Below are 16,925 nucleotides of genomic sequence, written 5' to 3' on the forward strand. Positions count from 1 at the left end.
CAGCTCTCTTTGCTACATTTATGACATCCTACGTAGCCAATGTTTCTGGAGTACTTTCGGCTGCCTATAAAGGACATGTTTTCAATGCATTCACTAAGGGGAAAGTTGAGACAATCCCTGTCTTTGCAAGCAATAATGTACACAGGCCCTCCGATCTTTGAGATTTAACTGGCCCAGAGTGTGTAATAAAATTATCCGTCATAAGGGAATTGAGTTTTTGAAAGCTATGTTGGCACACTTTTTTAAGGCTCATTAAAACTCTCCTATTGTCAAAATCAGTTTCTGCCTAAATTAAACAAATTGAAATACAATTGGTTTTTATGACACAGGTTTTGGAGTCTAATCCTACTTCCATGGTGGGGCAGGCCTGTTGAGGAAATAGTTCTTTTTTATTCGGGGTGCCTTTAATTTTCATGTTTTCCTAAGACTCAATTTACATAGTAAACATTTGGGACTGTGCTTCTTAAGATTTTAAAAGCATATTTTTCATCCTATTTCATATGGAATTACTGCTATACAGGTTTTGCTGAGAGTCAAGTTTCTGGAAGGGAAAGTAACCTATTAAAAGCCGTATACTTGGTACCAGAAGTGTGTGTGTATATGTATATATGTATTTTAAATCATTGTGCTTTAGGTGAAAGTTGACAGCTCAAGTTAGTTTCTCATACAAAAATTTATAAACACATTGTTCTGTGACCCTAGCTGTAAATTTTTTTAAAAAAAGAATTTACTATTTTTCACTCACTCCTCCTTACACATATCCATGGAAGACTTTAGGGTCACTTTTACCCAAACCCTAGGGAATCTCTTTCGTTTTAATTCTTAGGACATCTTATTCAGACACCTTCTGCACTCCATCTAGAACTTGATTTCTGGATATTAGCCTTTTTTATATTATCCAAGATACCACATCTCTGACAGAGGAAAAAAAAAACAATTTCTGTTATACCAGTTGGCCACCAGCCTAAGAGGCTTTAGTATACCTTATGAATCAGTTCATTCTGGAGGACAAACATAAACTACCAAGTAGAAGTTACATAAAATCAGAAGAAGGAACTCTGTGGAAATGTAGTAAGATCTCCAGTATCACTGCTGCCCTCACAAAGGTTAAATTACCACTTCCCAGGGAAGAGATTAATGAACTGGGTTAAGGGTTGAACTCCTGCCCAAGATTCTAGGAGGCTGGGAGCTTACTTCCTCCATTTATCTATTTTTCTTATCTCTCTCTTATTGCCAGCCAAGCCTGGTGTCTCTTTCCACTACATTCCCTGCGTGGCCCCGTTCTGTCACTCCTTCACCTTGACTTCTCCAGTCTTTAACCTCAGCATTTATTCTGCCATTTAATATTTTACTAAGACAAAAAAAAAAGCAAGCAAGCAAACAAAGGTGGCGGTCGAGTTGATTCGGACTCACGGGGACCCCGTGTGTCTGAGCAGAAATGTGTTCCACCGAGTTCTCAATGGCTGATTTTTCAGAAGCAGACTGCCAGGTCTCTCCTCTGAGGCACCTTTGGGCGGACTCAAGTAGAGGGTCCTACGGTCCATCTTTCTGAAAGACTTTCAGCCCCAAGCTCTTAGGATATGTCATTTAAAAGTAGGTAGGTATCATGCGATGTAGAATATAATCTAAATAAACAGAGATCTCCCCCAAACTAACTATACTTTTAAAAAAAAGGTAGTAATAAATTCTTCCCTAAGGTAAGTAATTTGCCTCAGTAAAACTCACAGGTAAATTCACAAAATAAGATATTTTATTCAATAGTAAAGGGAGCCCTGGAGGTGCAAAAGTTAAGCACTCAGCTGCTAACTGAAAGGTTGGCTGTTCGAACCCACCCAGTGGCTCTGCAACAGAAAGACCTGGCAATCTGCTGCGGTAAAGATAACAGCCTGGGAAACTATGGGGCAGTTTTACTCGGTCACATGGGGTTTTTATGATTGGAATTAACGTGACAACGCCTAACAACAAATTCAACAGTAAACATTAAAAAAAACTTTCTACAGTCGATTCTGACTCACAATGACACCATGTGAAGACTTTGGGACCTTTCAGTTAGCAGCTAAGCTCTTAACCGCTACACCACCAGGGCTCCTAGAGTAAACACACAGCACAATAAATACAGTCATATCTAAACTTGAAATAAAACATAAGGATTAAGAGGTGATACCCTGAGCCTCCTCTAAGTGAATATGTTAAACAACAACAACAAAAAAAACCAAACCCACTGCTGTCAAGTCCAACTCATAGCGACCCTATAGGACAGAGTAGAACTGCCCCATATTGTTTCCAAGGAGCGCCTGGTGGATTCAAACTGCTGACCTTTTGGTTAGCAGATGTAGCTCTTAATCACTATGCCACCAGGGTTTCCAGTGAGTATGTTAAGAAGTTCTGAAATAAAGCTGACTTCTACACATGCCTGGACTCAAGTTGGAAGTTGGGCATAAACCTAAAATGGTCACTGGATATGAAACTGGCATCTGGAGAATTACATTCAGTATAATCCATGTTTTTCCTCAGGAAACCATGGCAGAAAATGCAGTACTCCACAAAGTTGTACAAAAACATATTTCTTAAAAGAAACCTCCCCCTTCCAATGGCGGAAGAATGGCTCCAGCCAGGCAATCCCATACCCCGTCAAAAAAAAAAAAAAACAACAACCCACTGCCATCGAGGCGATTCCAACTCATAGCGACCCTATAGGACAGAGCAGAACTGCCCCATAGGGTTTCCAAGGCGCACCTGGTGGATTCAAACTGCCGACCCCTTGGCCAGCAGCCGTAGCTCTTAACCACTACACCACCAGGGTTGCCATGCCAGTCTGTTTGAAATGTAAAGCACGTTAAAAAAAAAAAAAAAACTGTATTTCTCCACTTTAGAAAGTAACCCCTAAAGAGAGATATACCTGGATATAGCATCGTTAAAGCTTAACATCAGCCCAGAGAGCTAACATGAAATATACATTTGTGCAAATGAATATTTGCACTAGTTCCTCAATTTCCCACTTGCCTTCTAAGTGACTTTGTATGGCCAATACTTTCTAGGATATTTTTCATTTACCAATTTCGAGGACAGAGGATGAGATGGGGAAATGAGTGGTAGAACACTTTTAATTTGTACATAAGCTCTGTGAGTCAAATATTCCCTAGCCCTCAAGGAGGTATAGATTCTGGAGTAGGGGGACAACTTGGAAAAGGAGGATGAGAGTGATGGCACAACTAGAGTTGTAGTACTGGTGTACGCTTTGCTGTGTATATTCTCATCAACAACCACAAAATGACTGAAATTTAAAAAGCTATCAATTCATGAAGTCCAGTCTAGGGCAATATCATCACCCAAGGTCCGTGCGTTTTTTTTTCCCTCCAGTTCTAGCAGAATCCCCTATGGAGAAGATTCTGAATCTATAAAAAATTTCCAAACAACAGCGAGCCAAAATCCCATCCAGCAGCCATTAGGTAGAAAGAGAGTTAAACAGCATTTCTCCAAAAGAAGGTAACACCATTGATCACAGACAAAAAGCTGGGTGGAGAGTTCACCTTGCCTTTTCAAACTGTTTGTTGACAGCCTCCTCTAGTATATCCCTGTCTTTCCATCTGTTTACATGTATTTTTGGTTCCTCTCATGCCAACTTAAAAAAGAAAACAATATAAATCAAACAGTATTTATATCACCACTCCATATAATTTCCATCCACGTATCCATTTGAGCACACTTTCCAGCTGTTTCTCTGGAGCGAAAGGTAAACTCTGTCAACGGATGGCTGGAGAGGCTCTCTCTCTGATTCTGATAAACGTGACCAGGCTCCAAGCGACAGACCAAGGGAGAAGCAGAAAACACTGTCTTCTCTGTCTTGAGTTCTTGCAGGATTGACTAGTTAAAAGAAGGAAGAAAGACACAAGGCACAACGGGGCCTAAAGAAGTGCTTCCATTTTTGATACAGTTCAAGGGTTTCCAATCAAACAGCAAAAGCAAAGCCTGTGGCCAATGCCTCCCCAGACTGAGAAGTAACTCCCTCCAGGAAAATGTACTCGGGCAGTTGTCTTTTTCTCACAGATTTGTTGTTGTTGTGCTGTGCCCTCAAGTCGATTCCAAGTCACAGTGATCGCAGGTGACAGAGTAGAACTGCCCCATAGGGTTTCCAAGGCCATAAATTTTTACAGAAAATTTCTCCCGCGGAGCGGCCGGTGGGTTCCAACCGCTGCTCTTTCAGCAGGTGAGCGATTAACCACTGCGCCACCAGGGCTCTTAAATTCTAGTTGCTTTTCCTTAATTCCTGGATTTTATCATTCTAGTTTCGATAAATGTTGGTGAAAAGAGCACCAATCTCAAAATCCCAAAGACTTTAGTTTGAACCTTGGCCTGGTGGTCCCATAAGTGCGTGACCTCAGCAAATCACCAGCATCTTTGAGCCTCAGTGTCTCAGTCCATATAGCAAAGTTAAAGGGCACAAGCTATTAAGAGGATTACTTGAGCTAACATACATAAAGTGCCTTGTGCATTGAAGATGAAGGAGCCCTGGCAGTGCAGTGGTTAAAATGCCTGGCTGCTAACTGAAAGGTCTGCGGTTGGAACCTAGCTGCTATGTGGCAGAAAGATGTGGCAGTCTGCTTCTGTAAGGACTTAAAGCCTTGGAATCCCTATGGGGCAGTTCTACTCTGTGCTACAGGGTCGCTATGAGTTGGAATTGACTCAAAGGCAACAGGTTTGCATTGAAGATGCTCATTATCTCATTTCTTCCCTTCCCCTTGCCCTGGAGACACAGTTAGTGCTCCCAGTCCTATTCATGTAGCATCTACCTTCAGGGTCACACATACCTCAGGGGCCCTCCCACAGGCAAACCAGTTTCGTTAAGGAAAAGCTTCAAGTTCTTTGAGGTTGCTGGGATCTAATAAAAGGTGTACAAAGTACAAGTTTGATTCTTGGAAACAATCTGGCAGACAGGACTTCCAGCTTTGTCAGCTGACCTGCCTGAAGAAAGCTTTCACAGAATCAAAGGGCTGGCCCCGGTCCACCCTTCTGCATTATGCAAATTATTTTAAAGCCACAAACAAGAAAGCAATTTGGAAGCCCACATGAACTCATGTTCTTAATGGCTCTAGGGATCCTTTTCTGACTTTAATTTTTTGGAAGGTCCTTGAATACCAATGACCCAGGCGGTGAGGATTCTGTTTTAATCAAGGCTGCCTGGTGCCCTTGACACACAGCAGTGGAATCTCCCACGGCCATGCCAAGTCGGGTAGCAGTACCTTCACACATTCTTTGCAGGTTATGTGAATTATTAAACTCCAAGCACCAAACAGCTCTGAAAGAAGGGAAGAGTGAGCAGATTCCATCTCTGCCTTGGCCCTGCTCCCTGCTTCATTTAGGCTATGACACAGTGTTGGGGGGGGTGGGGTATGAGTTTGACAGATTCAGATCCAAATCGTTGAAGCTTTACAGACCACTTTCGTGATCTTGGAAACCCTGGCGGCATAATGGTTAAGTGCTCGGCTGCTAACCAAAAGGTCAACAGCTGGAATCCACCAGGCGCTCCTTGGAAAGTCTATGGAAACTCCTATAGGGTCGCTATGAGTTGGAATAGACTTGACAGCGACGGCTTTTTTTTTTTTTTTTTTCCTGTGATCTTAGGAAAAGTATTGAAATTACCTGAGCTTCAGTCTCCTCATATTTAAAGGTATTATGCCAACTTCTAAGGAGCCCTGGTGGCGCAGTGGTTAATTACTCGGCTGCTAACTGAAAGGTAGGCAGTTCGAACCCACCAGCAGCTCTACGAGAGAAAGATGTGGCAGTCTGTTTCCATAAAGATTTATAGCCTTGGAAACCCTGTGGGGCAGTTCTACTCTGTCCTATAGGGTCGCTATGATCTGGAATCAATTTGACGGCAATGGATTTGGTACCTACCTCTTGGGAGTAAGTAAAATATCCCCGGTATTCCATTGCCATCAATCTGATTCTGACCCACAGCAGTCCCATGAGTAGAACTGCCCCAGAGGATTTTCATGGCTGTAATCTTTATGGGAGCAGATGGCCAGACCTTTTTCCTGAAGCATCACCAGCTGGGTTTGAACCACCAACCTTTAGGCTTGTAGTCAAGTGCAAACTGTCTGTGCCACCCAAGGATCTTAAAACCCATAAGGCCTTTAAATTAAGAATACCAAAATTATGACTGCTTAGTAGTATACCCAGGGATTTGATGAGAAGCTTAATTTTCCTTGTCTTGAGTATTTCCAATACTCAGGGTGCTTTATGGAGGTTAGCACAAAAAATCCTCTTAATAACCATCCAACATGTGCATGTTAACTTTGCTGTATGGACACTGAAGCTTAGGGACATCTGGTGATTTGCTGAGGTCATACACTTGTGGGGCCACCAGGCCAGGATTCAAAGGTAAGGCTTTCACTGAATGATGAAAGGCCATATGGAGAGAGAGGCCCCACCTACGGCCAGCACCCACATCCCCGTCACAATGCCAGATGACTACGGCTGCATGAGAAGCCCAGGTGAGACCAGGAGAAAAACCGCCCAGCTGAGCCCAACCTGTGTTTCTGACCCACAGAATCATGAGAAATAACAGATCATAGTTTTAAGGCTCTAAGTTTTGGGAAGGAGCCCTAGTGGCGCAACGAATGGTTAAGCACTCAGCTGCTAACCGAAAGATCGACTTTGAACCCACCAGTGGGTCTGCAAGAGAGAGATGTGGCAGTCTGCTTCCGTAATGATTACAGCCTTGGAAACCCTATAGGGCAGCTCTACTCCGTACTATAGGGTCACTATGAGTCATAATCGACGGTAAAGGGTTTGGTATTTTTTGGTTTAAGTTTTGGGGCAGCTTTGGGTGAAGGGATGCTTTTTCTGCATTTGAAAATAAAAGTATCAAAGTGGAGCTCACACAGTCTCAGGTCTTAACTGTCCCATAGGTTCTCCTCAGATACTCTCAGGAAAGGGGGAGCAGCCTGGGTTCTTGCTGTTACACACAAAGGGTTACGGCACCTGAGGTTCTGCTCAATGGGAGGCCAGCTCCATCTCCCACTGGGCAGTGACTCTTATCAAGAATGAGCACAGGGCCCTGGCACATCACTGAAGCCAGCAGGTCCACACTGTTCCAAGAGGTGGAATTCAGCCACCCAGGTGGGGGATGTTGATACCAGCAGAGGAACACAGGGGCAGAGACTCAGAGGGCTTCAGCCAGCATTTCACAGGGCATACTGGAGGGGAGAATGGCTGGAACAGGCATACGGTGCCCAGGACAAGCCACAATATGGCACCTTTCAAAAGTAGTAACTCATCCTCAATCTCTAGATAAAAGGAAGGGAGAGCGCTACGTTGTGAGGTAAGACAGAGAGGGAGGGCTTGCTTGTAGTTCTACTGTCTAGACCAGCAATTCAGCTCTGGCCCAAAGTTACCGTGCTTCGCAAAAGAGAGCCACTCTGCTCCGATGGGGGTATTTAGCCACATCTATTTTTACCACTACATGGGTAGGACCCCTGGTGGCGCAATGATTAAGCGCTGGGCTGCTAACCAAAAGATCAGCAGTTTGAGCCCACCAGCAGTTCTGCAGGAGAAAGACCTGGCAATCTGCTCCCATAAAGATTACAGCCTAGAAAACCCTATGGAGCAGTTCTACTCTGTCACATGGGGTCGCTGTGAGTCAGAATCTACTCAATGGCATACACAACCACCACCATCACAATTGTATTTTGGCAGCAGATGCCTTGTAGAACTTTTACTTATAGTTAAAACATGTGTATTTAATGCCATTTTTACTATTTTTCACCAAGTCTATACTTCCTAAGTCCTTGATTTTGCAACCCATAATTTTGTTAACTGTGGTAAACCTCAAGACCACAAGCTCTGTTGTTGATGAGTGATGATGTGACTTTGATTACGGGCTCAACCAAAGTCTAAGACTTTGTAAAAAGAAAAAAAGAGTCTCCAGGTGGGATCCAGGTATCCCAGCAGAAGACAGGGCACAATGACAACATCACGGCCAGAAGAGGCTCCTGGCGGGGCCAGGTCTAGCAAGCACCTTAGTCACAGGTGAAAGGTTATAACCAGGGTGTTGTTGTTGGGAGCCATCGAGTTGATTTCGACTCACAGCAACCCCAGGTAACAGAGTAGAGCCGCTCCATTGGGTTTTCTAGGCTATAATCTTTACAGGAACAGATCGCCAGCTCTTTTCTCCCTGGAAGCTGCTGGGTGAGTTGGAACTGCTGACCTTTGGGATAGCAGCTCAGCGCTTAACCATTGTGCCACCAGAGCTCAACCAGGGTGTTAGTGAAGAGGAATAAGACCCTGATTCCAGAACTGGCTATGTATCCTTTAGACCAGTGCTTCTCAAGTTTTCACGCGCAAAGAAATCACCTGGGAGAAAGACTGTTTCTGACTCATTCAGCTCCCAGGGGATTGGATGCTGCTGGAACAGGGCCACAGTTGGGGAAGCACTGCTTGAGTACGCGTGGGCAGGTACAGAGTGTGGGGAGGAGGTGCAGGTTAGGGAGGTACCAGCTTGAGCCCAAGCCACAGGATCCAGGCTTTCAAGACCCTCTGTCACACCTGGTAGGATGAGTCTCCCAGGTACCATTGCGTGAAAGGTTGAGAAGACCTCATCCCAAAGAAACAGGAAGCCAGGTGGACCAGCCTGGTCCCATAACGGAGGCTCCTACTGAAACGGAGGGCTGATCCCGACAAGGCCAGGTCTCTGCCTTTCAGGTTTACACCCCAGCCCAGCACCCCAGGGTTCGGGGTTGAGCCTATGAGAAAGCGAGTGAGTTAAACTGAAACACTGAGAGCTCAAGTGTCTCTCAAAATTGTGCAAAATCCCCGGACGCCCTGCTAGCTCAGAACTGAAGCCACTCCCAAGTCCACCTTTCACCAAAGATGAGACGGGCCTATAAAACAATAACACACGTGAGGAACGTGCTTCTTACTTCGTTCTGTCAAGTATATGAGACCAAATGGGCAACACCTGCCCCAAAGTGAAGAGAAGAAGGCAGGAAGGGACAGGAAAACTGGGTGAATGGATGCAGGAACTCCGGGGTGGACGGGGGAGAATGCTGACACGTTGAAGGGATTGCACTCAATGTCATAAAACAATTTGTGTCTAAATTTTTGAGTAAGAAACTAATCTGCACTGGAAATTTTCAATAAAATCAAATCACAACAAAATAAAAATAAGAAAAAAAATTGTATAAGATCCTGCAAGTAGAGCTGAAATATTCTAGCACCTCATCAAAAGTCTAAGCCAGAACTTGAACCCAGACCAAAGCACAGCTAAAGACGAAGCTTTACGACAAAAGAGGAGGACAGTCTGTGGGATGGCTAGCTTTCTTTGCCCCAAAAGCTGAAGATCATAGCTGATTTCCACATCATAGCCACTCAATACAGAGAACAGAGATTCTCTGTTGAGAACAGACTCCCTAAGGCCCCACGTAACTGAGGCCACATGGTCAGGCGGGGGCGCATTCATATACGGGAATAAATTCATATCCAGCCCTGATAGAGTTCTTTTTTGAAATGATTTTTCCAGTTGCCGTCGAGGTGATTCCAACCCATGGCAACCCCAGGTATGCCAGAGCAGAACTGTGCCCCAGAGGGTTTTCGATGGCTGATTTGTCAGACGTAGACCGCCTGGCCTTTCTTCCCTGGCTCCTCTGGATGGATTTGAACCACTAACCTTTCAGTTAGCAACAGAGTTCATTAACCGTTTGTACCACCCAAGGATTGAAATGATGGTGTAGCTACATACTCATTTGGTCAGTCAGTCCAACACTGACTGAGGGCTTCCATGCCAGGTGTGAACCTAGGTTCCAGGGATATAAAGACAACTAAGACATGGTGTTCCTCCACAGAGAGGGAGGGTACAGACACAAACAAAATGCTGACAATGTAAGGTGACCAGTACTGGAGGAGGAGTATATAAAGGCTATGGGGGAACAGGAGAAAACGCTACTTCTGTCTGGGGCTGCAAAGAAAAGCAAAGCCCCGGTGATTTCTGAGTTGAAGGCAGAGGAGAAGGAGACGCAGAGGGAGGAAAAGGGCCTTGCAGACAGACAAATAGCGTGACTACGGAGTGGTGACTGAGCAAAGCCCAGCTATGGAATGGTAGGTAACTGGTCTTACTGCAGCAGAGTCTGTGTTTGGACACAGGGTGCGTGGAGGGTAATGGGGAAAGGGGAAGCTAATACCAGGGCCACAGCCATTTAGACCACAGCAGCTCAAGAGAAGGGTCCCCACTGCTCACAAGGAAAATTAAGCTTTTAACCAAACCTCTTAGTGTACTACTAAGCACCCATGATTTTGATATTCTTAATCTAAACCACTTATGGATTTTAAATACGGAGCCCTGGAGATGCAGTGGCTAAGCACTGGGCTGCTAACTGAAACTTTGGCAGTTTGAATCCAGTTTGAATGGCTCTGCAGGAGAAAGAGCTGGCATCCTGCTTCTGTCAAGATTACAGCCAAGAAAACGCTATGGGGCAAATCTGCTCAGTCACATGGTGCGGCTATGAGTCGGAATGGACTCAACAACACCCAACAACACAACGACATGGGTTTTAAGGTCCCTGGGTGGTGCGAATGCTTTGCACTCAACAATGACCCTAAAGGTCAGAGGTTCAAAACCACCCAGTGGTGGCCCCGGAAAAAGGCCTGGAGATGTGCTTTCATAAAGAAAATTTTATATTTGAAACAGATGCTAGAGTTTAGAAAGAATCTTAGCACTTTAATAACGCCATTCAGTAGATATACGAGCATCTGCACTCTGCCTGGGACAGAAGAAATACAAAAATTAAGAAGAAATATCTGTAGACCGAGTATCAGGTTCAAATCCTGGATCTACAACTAGCCAGCTGTTGACCTGGAAAAAATAATCACTAAACTTCTCTGAGCTAGTTTTCTCATCTCTGAAATGAGGTTGGATCTGTGAGGTTCCATCTTGTTCTTACAATACAAGATCAAGTCCCTCAAGGAGCTCAACACTCAGGAAAAGAGCAGTAATCAGAACTGGCTGTCAGGTATGGAGATTTACCAAGGCTGATGGGAAATCCCCAGGAATTCTTGACTTCTCCCCACATCCGGCCCAGCAGCAAAGCAGGAAATCTAGTCCAAGATCTTCAGTATTCAGTAGACTCAATAGAACCATTTCCTTAATGAAACCCCCTGCAGCCCCATATGCTAAGCCAGAGCTTTCCTTTCAAGCCCCCCTCAATTACCCCATTCCTCCCATTTCCTTTCCTTCCCTCCATCTGATATAAAGCCCAGTAATTTAATCAGTGCCTTGAAATCTGCAAGCCACCCAAGTGCATGAGGAATCAACAAGGATCCTAGAAAGCAGCTGGCAGATCTTGTCATGCCTACAAGCCTCTCCAGCGTACAAAGGCCAATGGAACAGAACGGATTGTCCGGTTCTATGAAATCACTTAAACCAAATAGAACAGACACTTTTATGCTTCTAACTACTCACGTTGTTGTGTGACTTCCAGTCGATTCTGACTCATAACAATCCTACAGGAAAGAGTAGAACTGCCCCCGGAGGTTTCCTAGACTGTCATCTTTACGGAAGCAGATCGATAGATGGGTCTTTTCTCCCTGGGAGCCACTGTGGGTTTGAACTGCTGACTTTTCAGTTAGTAGCAAAGCACTTAACCACTGTGCCACCGGGGCTTTGGAAATCAATCATCTATTCTAATTTCTTCATTTTTACATACGAAAATAAAAAATCCACTTCATGATCACTAGAGAAAAACTGGGTAGAATATCATTGAATAACCAACAAGGAAAGAAAAAAAAACGTAACAAGGACTAAGTGAGCAACTTTCTCTTTTAATAAAGTAAAAATATCGAGGAAGCAGAGTTCACCTGCAACATGATGAAATTTATTACTGGAAGGTTACCCAGGCTGCCAAAGGTGCTAAATAAATAACATTTCAAATATGCAATTTGTAAAAACAAAAAAAGCGTGGCTTCATAAACCTTTTTGAGAACAACAAAGATTGCTATGAAAAATTGCCTTTACTATGAGCCACTTATTACATTTCATTTGGAAACGGACATTATTTTCAGGAGCATTTTGATATAACTTAATATTGACGTGGGCTTCCCTCACAAAATTCACAATTTACATATTTCCAATTAGTTATAATACATTGAGGAGCCCTGGAGGTGCAACGCTTACGAGCTTGGCTGCTAACCACCAGCCGCTTCTTAGAAACCCTATGGACAGTTCTTCTCTGTCCTACAGGGCCGCTATGAGACATAATCGACTCGACAGCAATAGGTATAAGAAATTGTAAACGTCAGCAGCTCGAGAACACAAGAAAAATAGGGAAGGGGGAAAAAAGGGTCTCTGGCTTTAATCAAGGGTGTGGTCCCTTCAAAGTAAGAAAATGAGGCTTCAAGATGGAGCAGCGAGGGCTGGTAGCCTTTATAAAGGAAGACAGTGCCATAGAGAGGAGTTGGAAGGATCTGAATTATTGACTCTTTAAAGGGACAACTCATCATCCACGGGTATCACCTAACCTGTGGATATTTTCCACAGCAGTGCCGGCACATTCGCCCACGCACACGATTTTTATAACTGATAAATACTCCAAGACTGAATCATTTTAATGACTTATTGAGTGGATGGGAGGTCCCCAAATAGCTGCAAGGAGACTCCTCCCGGACGTCCAAAGGGCAGAAACCTGGCCACTTTCTGGATACCCTTCCCCAGAGACGCAGTCTTCCGTTCTGTTTGTAAGCCGGAAAGCAGGTAGCTGATGGTTTTACTGTCTGAGACAGTTGCTAATCAGCTAAGACACCTGCAGTTTAAGTTTGCAAAGGCAGGCTTTGCAATTGCAAACTCCCTAAGCTGCCCGAGGAAAAGGGCCATCACCTCGGCACTGTTGGCTCCCCTTTCTTCCTGTCTATGCACACGAGCATTTTTTAAAAAATTACAAGAGTGCCAAGATTTCTTTTAAATCTTGCCCCATTTTAGTAAAATAAAATCTAAGCGAAATCACCAAGAAGCTCCCACCTACATTTTGGAAAAATTTCCACAGATTAAAGTTGCTTCTATTCAGTGAAGCCAACCACTTTTTTTTTTTTTTGAGATCCGAACATTGTATTTAAAATCCTATTAAGGGTGCCTTAATAAATATTTACTATCGATATTGACAAATTATAGTGAAAATATATTCTAGAATCTGTAGAGCATTTCTAAAAACTGACCATAGGTAAAAAAGGTAGCCACCACGAAAACATTAATGTATTTCTCAGTACAAAAACCGCCACAACGAATACAGAAATTTGTAAAAAAAGTTTAAAAAACAATAAAGTTGGATAATCAGAGAGAGAACCATGTTTCTTGAAAGAAAAATAAAGTTGTATGTGTGTGAAACAGAAACTCCAGTAAAACAGTATTTCCCTCACCCCATTTTTTGGATTTGCATTAATTTACCTTTACATACTGGAAATAGCTTTGGCAGGTTTACTAAATTCTTAAGCAATTGTATTTCAATATAAAACCCCAGTGCCCTCGAGTCGATTCCGACTCATAGCGACCCTGTAAGTGACTTCAAAACACAAACGCATCTGTGAAATAGAAAATACAATATTTCATTTCGTTATTTGAGCAACTTTCCAAACCTACAGCAAGTTCTCAGGCTTCACAATTTGGACCCCATCTCCTGGCTTTAAGGGATCACCAATTTAATTGGAACTCTTACTTGTTCCTTAAAAACTGATGATACAGGTGAGTGTTCCCACTGAGAAACGACATTTAACGGTTACAGCCTTGGAAATCCTATGAGTCAGTTCTACTTTGTCCTGCTGGGTCGCTATGAGTTGAATCAACTCGACCGCAAATTTTTTCTTCCTTCTAGACTTAGCAAGTTTTTTATTTGTTTGTTCTTTAATATGCTCAACTCTACTGACTTTCCTTCCTGGGAAACGTTGCAATGACTGATTTTAGTTTATAATACTGTATCTTGTTTCATATTTAACCTTTCTCCAGGTTGCTTAAAAAGAAAGGTGCTCCGAAATCTGGCTCTGCGCCCAGGGGGACTGGACCCGAGGGTACCGTCAGTCTGCCCCGCTGGGCAGAGATGGCGAGTCCGGGTCTCTAAGTCCTCTCAGGCTTTGACCCCTCTGTGGGGCCACCTCCACACTAACTGCTCGCATAGCCTCCTGACCCCCGAGGCTCCGCCGCAGGTTATCCCTGTCTTCTCGCAAAGGCCGACTCCGCAGCGGGGCGGACCGCACCGAATCCTCTGACCGCATCTTTGGTCCACACATCGTCCGCCCTTTCTTAGCTCGGAATTCCAAGGCTAGGCTTGCAATTCCGAAACCTAACGGTGTCTGGGTCCTCGGCCGCCCTCGTCAGTCCAGGGCCACTCACGTCGGCGACCTGGCTGCACCGCGTGCCCGTCGGCTCCGGGCAAAAGCGCCACCGGCCGGCTGCGCGCAGCTCGCTCTGCACGGCGGAGGCAAGAGGAGGCGCTGCCAAAAGCTCCCGCTGCGGGGAGGGAGATCACAGTGCTTGCCCTCTCCTGGGATCCGTCTGGTTCCCGCCAGCACGCGCCCCCTCCAAGTTGGCTCTGCCCTTCTCTGTCTCGAGATGGTGGCCGATGACCAATGTCGCCAACGGCGCGCTCAGCCCAGTCCGGCAGCCTCGGGGCGTTCCGGGCGCCGCTCCCCGGGCTCCGGAGGGCGCCGCAGCCCAGCACAGGGCGTCCGGCGCAGACTGAGTGCCCGCCAGGAGCTCCGGCCCGGGAGCCAGCTTTGGGGGCCGGCGAGCCCTCCCAGTGGGACCCGACGCTGCGCCCGCGGCCGGGCGAGCTGCAATGCCGGCGGGCCCCCCGCCGCTGTCCGCTCGCAGCGCCCGCCGCGCGGCGGAGGAGAGGGCGCCGCGTCCGCAGGCGGGACCGCACCAGTTTAGTCTCCCAAGTTCCCGGCGGCTCGCCCTCCCGGCTGCAGCCCCCCCTCCCCGCTGGCCCCGGCCCTGCCCTCCCCGAGCAGGACTCGACCCCCGGCGCGCCTCACCTGCGAGAACCAGCCCCCCGAGCAGTGCGCACAGCAGGACCGCGGTGTCCCAGCAGCTGACCATGGTGAGCGCGATGCGGCCTGTTCGCCCGGCGCCCGCGCTCCCCGCGGGCCCACGACCCCGCCGCCTGAGCCCGGCCTCGAGCTGCAGCCCTGCACCCCGAGCGCCCGTCGTCGTCGCTCCAGCCGGGGGGACAAACTCCCTCTGTGGGTAATCCTCGCAGCCAAGCCCGAAGCCGCTCCGCGCCGCCGCTGCTGCCGCCGGGAGGAGCGCGAGAAGTGACCGCCGCGCGCTCCCCGAGTCTCCTGCGGACCTCAACTCTGAGGAGCAGGGCGGGGGCGGCTTATAACCTTTCCCCGGCCCACTTCCTCCCCGGCACCTCCTCCCGTGACGTCAAGGGGTCCCCCACCCCTCATCCGCCTCCCACCTACCCTCTTCTTCCTCCCGGGCTGCTTCCCGACCGCTCCGCGCAGGGGCGGGGGCGCCAGGGCGGGGTAGCCCGCGGAGCGCGGCAGCGTGAGCGCGGCCCCGCAGGTTCAGGCCCTCCGGCCGCCGCGCCGCTCCCCCCTCCCCGCCATCGCCGGCAGGAAATCCTTGAGGGCTCCCTCCCCCCCCCCCGGCTTACTCAGCTCGGGGGCCGCCTGGAGTGGGGAGGGCAGAGAGGCTGGCGTCCCACGCCCCGGTGCGGGCGGAAAGTCGGAGCAGCGCCCCTGCAAACCGCTCCAAGGGAACTCTGCGCGACAGCGTCCTGGGCACAAGGAGGGAGCCACAGGCGCGCTCTCTCCTGCCGGGTTCTGGCTGCGCCGCCCTGCTGCCCCCAGTCCCGCCAGACCGTCCCGAGACGGCTAAGACGAAGCCGGGGACCCTCTACACGGGAGACTTGACCGGGAGCGCCCGGAGGTGACCCAACGGGATGAGTGCTCCCTGGGGAACGAGTTTGTGTCTTTTTCTGCCGCAAAGATGCAACCGCCCAAGTCATTTCCTCAACCCCATGCTTCCTAGAAGCAAAACAAGGAATAGAACATCCTAATACTTTTTAAAAAGCTGAAGCATGAAACCACTCTTGCAACTTGCAAGGGCTGAGCACTCGAACTTTATTCTCTAATCGCTCTGACCAAAGAAATCTTGCTGGGTGGCAATTTTCTACGCAAAATGAGTGACTGTGCCGCTCTTTGAACAAAACCAGTTGACATGAACTGGAGGCACTAGATCATTTGCGATGACACTAATTCCACGTTGATCCTCAATTATGTCTCCACTACCTCAAAGGCTGAAATGGCTCTGGGCTCCACGGAGCAGCCCAGTCTTGTCTCTGTAAAAACTGCTTTAAGAATTAGTTCTTATTGGAACGTGGCAGACAACCCTAATGAAAAGGACCTTGGTGGCTCCTAAACGGAGCCGGCGATTCTCCCTGAAGGACTGAACTACATACCTCCGTATCTGGAAGGTTGGGTAACCTGACGTTGCCACATGTCCCGGCATCACAGACAGAGCTGATGCCCCAGCCACCCGCCTCCCCGTGCGGGGAACGCACGTCTGCACACCTGCATTCCGGGCGCCTGAGCCACAGGCTTTCGTGGTTCAGGAGAAGCGAAGACTGGACAATCAACGCTAGCCTCTGACGGGACCATCTCTCTTGTTTTTTTCAGTGCTCCTCATCACTCTACTGCCCTCCCAGTTCTCCCTGGCTCCTTTTCTCTGCCTTGCTCAAAACTTTCTCCTCCAAAACCATGCAATCATCTGGCGTACAGCTGATAAATACTGATCGGACAGCTGGAAGCTGAGCCCCTGATCCTTGTCCCGACTGTTCACCCAGCCCAGGGCACAGCCCCTTCCACCCCCAGAGCCAAGGGGTCCGGCAGCCTCATTTCAGAGCTGCTGGTCACTCCTACGCCCTGTCCCAAGGAGAAGC

At 47.3% G+C, this 16,925-nt stretch overlaps 1 protein-coding gene across 2 annotated transcripts in view; it reads right to left on the reverse strand.

Annotated features, from left to right (window-relative positions):
• FLT1 (fms related receptor tyrosine kinase 1) overlaps positions 1-15,834 on the reverse strand; it is a 203,428-nt gene extending 187,594 nt beyond the window's left edge. Inside the window, exons 1-2 of one of the 2 annotated variants that reach the window (XM_049867471.1) lie at positions 15,639-15,834; positions 15,013-15,333 (exon numbers count right to left, since the gene is read on the reverse strand). In XM_049867471.1, the coding sequence (XP_049723428.1) occupies positions 15,013-15,076 (64 nt within the window). In that variant the 5' untranslated portion in view covers positions 15,077-15,333; positions 15,639-15,834. Of the gene's footprint in view, positions 1-15,012; positions 15,334-15,444; positions 15,563-15,638 lie in introns of those variants that run through there. The other variant, XM_049867470.1, reaches the window with a different exon arrangement.
• Positions 15,835-16,925: the final 1,091 nt, after the last annotated feature.

Source organism: Elephas maximus, chromosome 23, assembly GCF_024166365.1.
Source record: "Elephas maximus indicus isolate mEleMax1 chromosome 23, mEleMax1 primary haplotype, whole genome shotgun sequence".
In the NCBI taxonomy this organism is placed as follows: Eukaryota; Metazoa; Chordata; class Mammalia; order Proboscidea; family Elephantidae; genus Elephas; species Elephas maximus.